The 13,693-nt window shown below is 41.7% G+C and overlaps 1 protein-coding gene across 1 annotated transcript; it reads right to left on the reverse strand.

The window, feature by feature from the left end:
• Positions 1-9,286: 9,286 nt before the first annotated feature.
• LOC117455199 (serine protease 1-like) lies at positions 9,287-12,646 on the reverse strand. The gene is made up of 6 exons (XM_034094605.1): positions 12,605-12,646; positions 11,722-11,908; positions 11,347-11,544; positions 11,176-11,237; positions 10,460-10,593; positions 9,287-9,836 (listed from the first exon to the last, which is right to left on the reverse strand). Exons 1-6 carry the CDS (start codon positions 12,636-12,638, stop codon positions 9,648-9,650), a joined length of 804 nt encoding a protein of 267 aa, XP_033950496.1. The 5' UTR covers positions 12,639-12,646; the 3' UTR covers positions 9,287-9,647.
• Between the last annotated feature and the right edge of the window lie 1,047 nt (positions 12,647-13,693).

Here is a 13,693-nt window from a genome sequence, read left to right on the forward strand (position 1 = left end):
CCTCTCCTGCTGATGTTCAGGTGTATATCAGTATGTAGTGTCTCTACTTTAAAGAGTCCTCTCCTGCTGATGTTCAGGTGTATATCAGTAGGTAGTGTCTCTACTTTAAAGAGTCCTCTCCTGCTGATGTTCAGGTGTATATCAGTATGTAGTGTCTCCACTTTAAAGAGTCCTCTCCTGCTGATGTTCAGGCGTATATCAGTATGTAGTGTCTCTACTTTAAAGAGTCCTCTCCTGCTGATGTTCAGGTGTATATCAGTATGTAGTGTCTCTACTTTAAAGAGTCCTCTCCTGCTGATGTTCAGGTGTATATCAGTATGTAGTGTCTCCACTTTAAAGAGTCCTCTCCTGCTGATGTTCAGGTGTATATCAGTATGTAGTGTCTCTACTTTAAAGAGTCCTCTCCTGCTGATGTTCAGGTGTATATCAGTATGTAGTGTCTCTACTTTAAAGAGTCCTCTCCTGCTGATGTTCAGGTGTATGTCAGTATGTAGTGTCTGTACTTTAAAAGAAAGAAAGTTCCTCTTGAGGGAACACAGGGATGTTTGCCTTTGCAGGCCATTTACATGCACACAAACCTATAGAATACACTACAGTAAAGGGAAAACACGAAAAAACAGAATAGGGTCTCTTTAAGATAGAAACAGTTAGAACTACTTTTGTATATATGCTACTAAAAAGTATTTGCCTCGGGCCATAGCTACCATAGAGGTCACTAAGTCCATGTCCTCTCAATGTTGTGGGTATTTTAAGGGTTTGATTTTGGTTTATATTTTACATTACATCATTTGGGGATTTGAGGACACCAACTCATGACCTCTGTATATCTAAAACACGAACATACTGTGTAAGTAATCCTTTCTTTAGGAGACTTCCCCATTTGTTTCCAAACAGATCTAAAAAGGGTTAGGGTGATCTGATATGTATGACAACAGTTTCTGGGTTTGAATAAATACAGAAATCACACAAAGTGTAGCTTCGAGCTTTAATTATGAAAGAGTCTATCCCAACGTAGACATCTCAGGCAATGGTTTCATTGACCCATGCAGCGTATTCTGGATCGCAGAGGTCCATGAATGCTGTAGCTTTTCTACATACATAGTCAGGATCACCCAGAAAAGAAATGACGCCATAAATCGTGTCTTTGTACACAGCTCCTCCACCAGAATCTCCCTGTGAGAGAAACATATATTCAGTTTTCACCTGATCAAAAACACTTAAATGAATATCTGAGTACACATTGGAGGTATGCCAACCTACGTAACATATATCCTTGGCAGGTGTTTGGCCGCAGAACCAGTGTTGATACGCTTTAACTGGGTAGGCCTTTGGGAAATCTTTCTGCAGAGTATTTACGAGGTCTTTACAATCAACAACGTTAATGTCTGCACAGTGGAGGGTAGGCGATGCAATGGGTTCTGGAGAAGAGAAGGAAAGAACAACGGCAGAACAAATCTAATCAGAAGATACTAAATATTTCATGCAGAAATTAAACTAAGCAAAAGCATTTTAAGTTACAAATGAATACTATTAAAGTCTATAACAGCAATGTATCTGCTGTCATAAAGGACGATTACAGATAACACAAAACACATTTGAAATTGGAAAAGTAGAAATATTCTTTTAGGAAAAGTAGATATATTTGTTCAGCTAAAGAGCGATAGAGTTCCTGATCCCAGATACAAAGAAAACCTTTGGAAAAATATCATAATCTTTATTGAATCTCACTCCTTTTATCCCCAGGGCCCCCTGTAGTGGCAGCATGACCTGCGATCTCAAGCCTAGCACAAATAGAAACAAGAAAAGACGAGCGCTTTGTTTACAACATTATTAGGATTGGATGAAAGCATTGAACAAATACAAGGATATACCACATGGAATCGCTAGCTTTAAAAAATAACAAATACCACCACGTATTGATACACAGCTGACTTACATGTATAGTTGCACCTTTTAATAATTACTTAAACTCATGCAGCTCTATGAAGCCTTTTGTAAATGGACAATGTTTATGGACGTTATACTGTAATGTGCTACAATCCAACCCATCGTGGGGAAGCCTTTGTGGATAGTGAAAAACAATCCAGTTACACCTAACCAGATTAACAATAAAGTACTCTAAATTACAGAGTTACTTTGACATGGATGCCTCACAGAGACGGTAGGGCAAGTCTCTTGACTAGTTTCTTGAACTGTATCTAAATCATATCTGTAATGATATGCTGCAGAAAACAAACTTGCAGGGCTTCCCTTCTGTGGATTGACTGGTTGATATCAATCAGACCTGAGCATAACAGTTTTGAGCTGATAAATTGGACAAAACTAATCCCAACCTTAACATTGTGAGACTTTCTAAACCAACATCCAGGTGGAAAAAGGCACGACTCACATTTCAGGGCGATATCCACAGTCGGGGAGAGCAACAGGTGGAACACCAGATGATTGTGGCAGCTGCAGCAGCATGATGTCATGGGACCTGTCGTCTTTGTCTGAGTAGATGACAGGTTCTGCTGTGATTTGTAACTCTTCTGCTGGATCCCCTGGATGAAAAACCAACTCTGCAAACATACTCCTGCACATAGGAAGAGGTCAACGTGTTTATTATCTATTTATCAATTTGTCTTCCCAAAACATTTGTATCGGCGTCTGTAAACCCTACATTAGTGATATTGAGTAGTATTTTAAGACATGTTTTCTCACCTTCCTGGCTTCAAACAGTGAGCTGCAGTCAAAACCCAGCGGCCACCAATCAGAGTGCCACCACACAGGCTGGAGGATCCACGAGCAGCCGCTCTCAGTTTCACATGGTACTGACGCTCACACGGTTCACCACCAACGATTCTCTTCTGCAGATCCAGCCGTGTGCTCATTGTGAAACCTGCCAGAGAACATCCTGGGTGGGTTAAAACAGATGCAGAATTGCCTGGCCTATGACCCAGGGATGTTACCAGGATATTGGGTTCAGAAGTAACAGCTGAAGCATTATGCCGACGCACCAGGGACAATACTTTGATATTTGGTCAGAAGAATAAAACAACAAAATGAGTCGCTGACCTAGGGATGTCCCCTGGAAGATACGTAGGAAGTAATAATCGTAACCATCGAAGGGGAGAAGCAGAACAACCTGAAGAACTGTGGACAACTTCACCAGATATAAACCCATCCCTTCCGATTGAGTGAACCTAACACAACTCAGTGCCCTCCTCTCTTAGGAAGGACCTTAATACAGACACTAGAATCCTTTGGGATCGCTTCAATTGATGTCGTGCGTCAGGTATTTGAACCTGCTAGAAGTTAGTAGAAGTAAGACCTTGCCGATCCAGGTGGATCCAAACCTGGTGGTAAACTTGCTTGAACTCAACAACTTCTGTTAGGTAAATTAGAAGGTCTGACTGAAGGACTTAAAGGTCACCTAAAATGTAAAAGCCACTTCTCCATGTCTCTTCTACTTCAACATGTGTCCCCTCTTCTTTGTGTCTCTTCTACATCAACATGTGTCCCCTCTTCTCCATGTCTCTTCTACTTCAACATGTGTCCCCTCTTCTTTGTGTCTCTTCTACATCAACATGTGTCCCCTCTTCTTTGTGTCTCTTCTACATCAACATGTGTCCCCTCTTCTTCATGTCTCTTCTACATCAACATGTGTCCCCTCTTCTCCATGTCTCTTCTTCATCAACATGTGTCCCCTCTTCTCCATGTCTCTTCTACATCAGCACGTGTCCCCTCTTCTTCATGTCTCCTCTACATCAACACGTGTCCCCTCTTCTTCATGTCTCTTCTACATCAACATGTGTCCCCTCTTCCTCATGTCTCTTCTACATCAACATGTGTCCCCTCTTCTTCCCGTCTCTTCTACATCAACATGTGTCCCCTCTTCTTCATGTCTCTTCTACATCAACATGTGTCCCCTCTTCTACATCAACATGTGTCCCCTCTTCTTCATGTCTCTTCTACATCAACATGTGTCCCCTCTTCTACATCAACATGTGTCCCCTCTTCTACATCAACACGTGTCCCCTCTTCTTCGTGTCTCTTCTACATCAACATGTGTCCCCTCTTCTACATCAACACGTGTCCCCTCTTCTTCGTGTCTCTTCTACATCAACACGTGTCCCCTCTTCTTCGTGTCTCTTCTACATCAACATGTGTCCCCTCTTCTTCATGTCTCCTCTACATCAACATGTGTCCCTTCTTCTTCATGTCTCTTCTACATCAACATGTGTCCCCTCTTCTTCATGTCTCTTCTACATCAACATGTGTCCTCTCTTCTTCATGTCTCTTCTACATCAACATGTGTCCCCTCTTCTTCATGTCTCCTCTACATCAACATGTGTCCCTTCTTCTTCATGTCTCTTCTACATCAACATGTGTCCCCTCTTCTTCATGTCTCTTCTACATCAACATGTGTCCTCTCTTCTTCATGTCTCTTCTACATCAACATGTGTCCCCTCTTCTTCATGTCTCTTCTACATCAACATGTGTCCCCTCTTCTTCATGTCTCTTCTACATCAACATGTGTCCTCTCTTCTCCATGTCTCTTCTACATCAACATGTGTCCCCTCTTCTTCATGTCTCTTCTACATCAACATGTGTCCCCTCTTCTTCATGTCTCTTCTACATCAACATGTGTCCGCTCTTCTTCATGTCTCCTCTACATCAACACGTGTCCCCTCTTCTTCATGTCTCTTCTACATCAACATGTGTCCCCTCTTCCTCATGTCTCTTCTACATCAACATGTGTCCCCTCTTCTTCACGTCTCTTCTACATCAACATGTGTCCCCTCTTCTTCATGTCTCTTCTACATCAACATGTGTCCCCTCTTCTACATCAACATGTGTCCCCTCTTCTTCATGTCTCTTCTACATCAACATGTGTCCCCTCTTCTACATCAACATGTGTCCCCTCTTCTTCATGTCTCTTCTACATCAACATGTGTCCCCTCTTCTACATCAACATGTGTCCCCTCTTCTACATCAACACGTGTCCCCTCTTCTTCGTGTCTCTTCTACATCAACATGTGTCCCCTCTTCTACATCAACACGTGTCCCCTCTTCTTCGTGTCTCTTCTACATCAACACGTGTCCCCTCTTCTTCGTGTCTCTTCTACATCAACATGTGTCCCCTCTTCTTCATGTCTCCTCTACATCAACATGTGTCCCTTCTTCTTCATGTCTCTTCTACATCAACATGTGTCCCCTCTTCTTCATGTCTCTTCTACATCAACATGTGTCCTCTCTTCTTCATGTCTCTTCTACATCAACATGTGTCCTCTCTTCTTCATGTCTCTTCTACATCAACATGTGTCCCCTCTTCTTCATGTCTCTTCTACATCAACATGTGTCCCTTCTTCTTCATGTCTCTTCTACATCAACACGTGTCCCCTCTTCTTCGTGTCTCTTCTACATCAACATGTGTCCCCTCTTCTACATCAACACGTGTCCCCTCTTCTTCGTGTCTCTTCTACATCAACACGTGTCCCCTCTTCTTCGTGTCTCTTCTACATCAACATGTGTCCCCTCTTCTTCATGTCTCCTCTACATCAACATGTGTCCCTTCTTCTTCATGTCTCTTCTACATCAACATGTGTCCCCTCTTCTTCATGTCTCTTCTACATCAACATGTGTCCTCTCTTCTTCATGTCTCTTCTACATCAACATGTGTCCCCTCTTCTTCATGTCTCTTCTACATCAACATGTGTCCCCTCTTCTTCATGTCTCTTCTACATCAACATGTGTCCCCTCTTCTTCATGTCTCTTCTACATCAACATGTGTCCTCTCTTCTCCATGTCTCTTCTACATCAACATGTGTCCCCTCTTCTCCATGTCTCTTCTACATCAACATGTGTCCCCTCTTCTCCATGTCTCTTCTACATCAACATGTGTCCCCTCTGTGGAAAGAGACTCTGAAAGTTTCAGGAACAAAGATTCTCTCTCTTTTTGATCCATTTCTATAAAAACCTGTCTGAAAATGAGCTGATCAGATTTTGGCCACGTCATGATGTCATAACGATGTGTTGTCTTGTGTAGCCATTGTTACCGTTCACCTCTTGGTAAGAAGGAAACTCAACAGGATACCTTCAAGGTCTGAGAAGAAGATCAACAACAGCATGTGCAATGATCGAGCTAGACGTAAGATTACAGCATTTTAAAATGCATTCTGTAGATAAAGTATTTGAGTTATCACCGACCAACAGCAACAAGAGAAACATCAAGTGAGCCATGGCTGACGTTCATGTGTAGTTACAGCAGCTCAAAGTCAACTCCACCTATCAGCTGCAGAGCATTCACGCAAAGTCGAGATCACTTATCAACAGTTCCTGCTCCTGTCCTCCACACAGTAAAAGCAGGAACATGGCACTGTAATGGCACCATAGAGATAAATATGTTATATACTCTCTTCTGCATAGCTCAGGTGATGTGTGCAAATATTTGATAGAATTACCTTAAACCTAAACCTAATTAATCATAGTTTATTCAACATGATCTCACAACCTTAAATAGTATGGTTCACTGAGAACTACACCTGCACACACTCGTCTGTGTTGAGTATGGCGTGAGTGTTTCATGTTGTGATCATGGATGTTGCCCCTCGTGATGTGATTGTGATGTGCTATATGTGACATGTACTGTATATAGTAACGTGTGTTGTTTATTGTTCTCTTTTATCCTCTTTCCTCCTTTTTATTTTATTTTATATATTTTCTTATAACTAATGCTGTTGATATGTTGTAATTTTAAGGGTGTCTATTACCATCTGGCCGGGGACAGCTGGAAATTAGCCATATCGGCTAAAGCTGCTCCATTTACTGTTTTTGTGACAGTTCATCGATGGGGACCACGACACTATCAATAAATAAACTAAACTAAAACTAAAACTAGTTTGTATATTTGAAACATAGTGAATTCTGTGATACTTGAATTTTACTTGAGTATTTTCATTATAAGCTACTTCATACTTCTACTCCTCTACAATTCAGAGGTACATGGTGTACTTTTCCTCCACTACATGTATCTAATCCCTCTAGTTACTTCTCGGATGAATGATGTGAAATATAACCAAGTGTTGAATCAGACTTTAGTTCCACCTGGAGTGAATCCACCAGCTACCCTGCAGTCTACCAAGTACTTCAGACTAGCTGCACCTTCACCAGCTACCCTGCAGTCTACAAAGTACTTCAGACTAGCTGCACCTTCACCAGCTACCCTGCAGTCTACAAAGTACTTCAGACTAGCTGCACCTCCACCAGCTACCCTGCAGTCTACAAAGTACTTCAGACTAGCTGCACCTTCACCAGCTACCCTGCAGTCTACAAAGTACTTCAGACTAGCTGCACCTCCACCAGCTACCCTGCAGTCTACAAAGTACTTCAGACTAGCTGCACCTTCACCAGCTACCCTGCAGTTTACAAAGTACTTCAGACTAGCTGCACCTTCACCAGCTACCCTGCAGTCTACAAAGTACTTCAGACTAGCTGCACCTTCACCAGCTACCCTGCAGTCTACAAAGTACTTCAGACTAGCTGCACCTTCACCAGCTACCCTGCAGTCTACAAAGTACTTCAGACTAGCTGCACCTTCACCAGCTACCCTGCAGTCTACAAAGTACTTCAGACTAGCTGCACCTCCACCAGCTACCCTGCAGTCTACAAAGTACTTCAGACTAGCTGCACCTTCACCAGCTACCCTGCAGTTTACAAAGTACTTCAGACTAGCTGCACCTTCACCAGCTACCCTGCAGTCTACAAAGTACTTCAGACTAGCTGCACCTCCACCAGCTACCCTGCAGTCTACAAAGTACTTCAGACTAGCTGCACCTTCACCAGCTACCCTGCAGTCTACAAAGTACTTCAGACTAGCTGCACCTTCACCAGCTACCCTGCAGTCTACAAAGTACTTCAGACTAGCTGCACCTTCACCAGCTACCCTGCAGTCTACAAAGTACTTCAGACTAGCTGCACCTTCACCAGCTACCCTGCAGTCTACAAAGTACTTCAGACTAGCTGCACCTTCACCAGCTACCCTGCAGTCTACAAAGTACTTCAGACTAGCTGCACCTTCACCAGCTACCCTGCAGTCTACAAAGTACTTCAGACTAGCTGCACCTTCACCAGCTACCCTGCAGTCTACAAAGTACTTCAGACTAGCTGCACCTTCACCAGCTACCCTGCAGTCTACAAAGTACTTCAGACTAGCTGCTCCTTCACCAGCTACCCTGCAGTCTGCAAAGTACTTCAGACTAGCTGCACCTCCACCAGCTTTGAGAACACTTTCATGATCAATCATTATAAAACATATCATATATATTATTCTGAAATGGACCAATCTGCACAACGACTACTTTTACTGTCTTTCACTATATTTAGATGAGAATACTTTCTACTTTCACTTGAGGAACATTTTGAATGCAGGACTTTTACTGCAACAGAGTATTCCTACACTCTGGTACTTCTACTTTTACTCAAGTACAAGATCTGAGTACTTCTACTTTTACTCAAGTACAATATCTGAGTACTTCTACTTTTACTCAAGTACAATATCTGAGTACTTCTACTTTACTCAAGAACAATATCTGAGTACTTCTACTTTTACTCAAGAACAATATCTGAGTACTTCTACTTTTACTCAAGTACAGGATCTGAGTACTTCTACTTTTACTCGAGTACAGGATCTGAGTACTTCTACTTTTACTCAAGTACAAGCTCTGAGTACTTCTACTTTTACTCAAGTACAAGCTCTGAGTACTTCTACTCTTACTCAAGTACAGGATCTGAGTACTTCTCCACCTCTGGTCCAATGGCTGTTGATATCGAGCATGTTCACAGAGTGTATTCCTAAAGCTAGAGTTGGTGTTAGATAATGAGTAATAGAAGATGCCCCCACACAATAAGACAAATATAATCTCACTGATATTTTCTTATAATAAAATAATACTTATATACTTGAAGACACGATGAAGTCAGTTTATCCATGTTTCAGCCTTCGGGCAGGAACTTTTGATAAGTGATCAAAAACGTGCAAATGGAAATGTGTAGCCAATGGGGTTGTGTTGACAGAACTGTAAAGAAGTAGGGCACCCTGAAGGCATGACGAGAAGAGAAGCAGACTGCTGTAAGATAGTCATCTCATTACTTAGCAACATACAGCAACTGTCATCAATATGAAGCGAGCTGCCCCCACATGGACACACACTGCTACTGCAGGTTCAAAGATATCGATCAGCTGAATTGAGCAGAAATGTGTTCATGTGACGCTGTATTCATAAACAAACAAACAATCAGTGAAATGTTGATTTAGACTCTTTTATTTTAAATGACAACATTAAACAAGAAGTTGATTTTGAGGGAAACAAGAATTACATGATTACTTCAGATTGAGCTGCCAGCAGAGAACGAGATCAGCATGCTCACAAGAAACACAGACTATATTATTATATTATATATTTGGCCATTTGTTTTTGGTTTAAAAATACAAATTATGTTGTATTTATAAAACATTTATAACTCAGACGCTACCTTCTGAAATGATCTTAAAGAGCTTTTCTAATCAGAGTTGAATATTTTATGTAAACCAACCAATTGTAAATGTGTCATCAGCCAATTTAGAGTCCATCAGAATGTTTTAATGTGAAGGTCTGTTAAATTACCTATCAGCCTATCAAACAAGAGAAGCAATCCAATAGACAGTCTAGACATGTTTTTGGTTTGATAACCCCAGCGATCCAGGGCATGTATTTACAGACGTCCATAGCTCGTGATTGAACACAAGCCTGTTCAGCACTGCTAACATGCACTCCGTACATCATGTTGTCGAACACCACTCCTCCACCAGAGTCCCCCTGAGAGAGAGAGGGAGGGAGAGAGAGAGACAGAGGGAGAGAGAGAGATAGAGAGAGAGAGAGAGAGAGAGAGAGAGAGAGAGAGAGATGTACAAATTGTTAAAGACAGACTTTTGCATCATTTACTGGAATACTTACAAACTAGTAAATAGTGTGGAGGAAACTTCTGCAGCAAAGCTTTGGGAGTCACCGACTCACGAAGGAGACACGGGACGAGCAGGAGTTCTGATGTCGAACACTGGGACTTGATACAAGTCACACGGCCGGAGAATTCACATCACAAGTCACAGCAGCAGAAGGTTCTGACTGCACGGGTGGGTTGTCATGACAATTCTGATCAGCCTCTCTCTTGATAGACCTTTAAACTAGTTTACCGATAGCTAATCAGCATATTGGGGGAAGGTATACTGAGCACCTGGAGGCACTGGATCTCTCATCTGACTCTATGGCTCTGTGACCGACAGTTGACCGGTCATACAACTGGTAATGTCAGCAATAGCTGAGACTTCCCATTCCTTAAGACAGATTACAGACTTAGGCTTCGTCGTAAACGTCAACAGGCCGAAAGGTCAAATATCTTAAGTTAAGACAAAATTAATCCCTAACAAATAAGGTCAACTCACTCCCGCTCCATCCACTGTCTTGCTTTTGTAACAGAAGGTATGTTCATATTGAAATCCAGGTGGTGCACATCTTCGGGGATCACAAGGGGCCACCGTCATCTTTCCACATAGGAGCTCTGTTGCCACCTCCATTACTAGATGAGAAAATCAAAAGGCTGATGACACATTTACAATTGGTTTTACTACATGTTCTACTGACCATGTACATTTAAAGAAATGTTACTTTATTGGATACATAATAATAATAATAATAACAATACATTGTATTTGTAAACCACCTGTCATTGCTAAACACAATCACAAAGTGCTACAAGGGGCATAAAATACACACTTAAAAACACAAGTTTAATAAAAGGCTTTTTTTTAAAGGAAGGATGTTAGGCCCTTCTTAAAGGAGCCAGTGGCCGTAACCGCGGGAACTAACTACAGCTCTCCCTAATCGGCCTCAACAACTACAATGAAAATCCCAGCAGAAAGAAACTACCTATGTTCCATGAGCTGTGGCCCCGGGCTGGTTCTCCTCTCAGAGCTCAAAAGTTAATACATTTAAAAAGCCAAGAATCAAACTACACTTGTTCCAACATAATATTTTTGTATTTTCGTTTCTTGTGTTGGTTGTAAATACTCAATGTTTTCTATATATGTTAAAATATGATAATGCAAAGTTTAAAACATTGTTAACAAACATATCACTTAAAAAGCAATTCAGTTCTCACCTTTGATACCGTTGATGTTTTTCGTTGTGTTTGCATGACCTGCGAGCTCAATTTCATCACCTCTGAAATACAAGACAAATACGTAACATTCATAAAAAGATGTCAGGGGTTTATCTCGGTTTGAGTTCCTTAGGAGATTCACTCTCCGACTCATTTAAGATCACAACTCACGTTTTGATAGGACGTTTCTTACAGTCAGGAAGTTTTGCAATTTGAAAACCACTCGTCTTAGGTAATTTAACCTTCAGCAGCGCGATGTCATGGGTCCCTTTGGAGTCTTTCTTTCTTTGAATATCATTGATATTGATATGAATTGGGTTTGTTTTGCGATCTCGATCCACACCTAGATATGCTGTCACGCTTGTTATCCTGCAAATAATGAAAGTGGAAAGAGTGACATCAATAAATGACTGCAGATGCATCAGAGTGTAATGGTTTAGGTTATTCAACATGAAGACATGCTATTTTATGTGATTTAAATGTTCGTTTCAATTAATTATTTTTCAGATTGAATGTATCTACGTATTTTAAGTAAAACGTTCTCACCACCCGTCCGGCACACAGTGACCTGCAGTCAGAATCCAATTCTCATTGATCAGAGATCCACCACACAGGGAGCTGACTGTGTAATTCTGTGCTATCACCTTCACATGGTACAGACGCTCTTTCGCACCACATGCTGTACCTCCGTATATTCTCTTCTGCAGATCCAGCACTCTGCCCACTGTCACACCTGAAAGAGAAACCCACCACCAGCAGACTGACAGTTAAACACAGTGGTTGCTGTAGAGAGGGTTGGAGGGTCAGTTTAGAAACATGAACTAATTACCCATAAACAAATGTAATCAGTAACTTGATGTGAGTATCAAAATATAAAGTAATGTCACCTGATTAATACGATGTGTTTTACTGAAGTGCATTATGTAAGACAACAGAAGAATGTGTCCTTAAAAAAGAAGGAACCGAGATATTTAGGATCAGAAATGATAGATTCTACAGGAAAACCATGCTTTCATTCAGCATACTCAGTAGCTAGACACCAAACTGACACACTGTTAAGCTCACACACACACTGTGTTATGAACATATAGGTTCACCTGCTGAATGAAAAACAGAACACATGAAGCAAAGAAAGAGAAAACCTTGAAGCAGATTCAGGCAGGAGAAGATTCACTCTTAAAGTATTAGAGAACAGAACAGCTGACAGAGGAGAGAGAACATCTGATCCTTCACAACACACACTAAATGAAATCTGATCTGGAATTCAGCGGCCAGGATCCTGATGGGTTTCAGAAGAAGAGACAACAACACACTGGCTTCCTAGACACTTTGAAAATCAGCTCTAAATACTTAACTCACATAAGTGCTATCTCAGAGCATAGGAACGGTGAAAGTAGCAGCAGAAGTCTGAGTAGGAGCTGAAACTCACCGGCCAACAGCAAAAGGAGAAGACCTGTCATCATGCCCGCCATCTCTGCCAGCGTCTGCCCTCCTGGTGCCACAGGGGAGCTTTTAACCTCTCCACACCGTCCTGTTGGCCTTCCAGCCACCAATCACCTCAGGAAGCTTTATCCACACAACCCCATTGGCTGCTCAGAGGGGCCCATTTGCACAGTTCTGATCCCTTATCTAATGTTCCTGCCCTATGACTGAAACGTTTATCAAAAATACAAGAACTGTGTTCATTGTGTCTTCAATTAGATTCGTATTATTGAAGTATATGAAGAAAATATTAGTAAGAGTTTGGCTTAAGTTGAGGTTTTGACTGGAAGGAACTCCATTTGAAGCAAAGCAGTGAACATGTTACTGTAGATCTGTAGAGTAGGAGTCTGCACTCACTCAGAGATCAGTTCCTTCCTTCAGAGGAAGGGAATGATAACCATTGACTGTGGGCTTTGGGTTAAAAAGGTAAAGTGAAGTAAAGTTAAGGTTTGAGTATCACTGGTTTATTGTGTTTTTTAAAGTAAAGCACTATTTCTGCTATTGCTTTATTTGAAGTAGAATAGACTATGTTTTCGATTTGTAGAATATAATAGAAAGCCTTTATTGTGATTATACAAACATATAAAATGAGATGTTGTAGTGCAACCCTGTCACAAATACGAAAACAGACAATAGAAAACACAAAGTCAGTCATACGAGGGGGTAATAAATCATTAAAAGCAAGAAGCTATAAAAAGCTATAAAGTGCATTAAGGAAGTGTTTAAAGTGCTAGTGAGTTGGTTCATTATAATGATGTTGCCCTTAGGACTGCAGGTTGAACAGCCAGGGGGCTCAGGGGTAACAACTGTTTCCAGTCTGTAGGTGTTTTAAAACTCCTGTATCTCCTACCAGGAGGCAGGAGAGAGGCATCGGGAGCTGGAGAGGGCTCAGAGAGGGCAGCCGATGGTTCTCTACCAGGAGGCAGGAGAGAGGCATCGGGAGCTGGAGAGGGCTCAGAGAGGGCAGCCGATGGTTCTCTACCAGGAGGCAGGAGAGAGGCATCGGGAGCTGGAGAGGGCTCAGAGAGGGCAGCCG

This window comes from Pseudochaenichthys georgianus, chromosome 1 (genome assembly GCF_902827115.2).
Source record: "Pseudochaenichthys georgianus chromosome 1, fPseGeo1.2, whole genome shotgun sequence".
NCBI classification, from domain to species: domain Eukaryota; kingdom Metazoa; phylum Chordata; class Actinopteri; order Perciformes; family Channichthyidae; genus Pseudochaenichthys; species Pseudochaenichthys georgianus.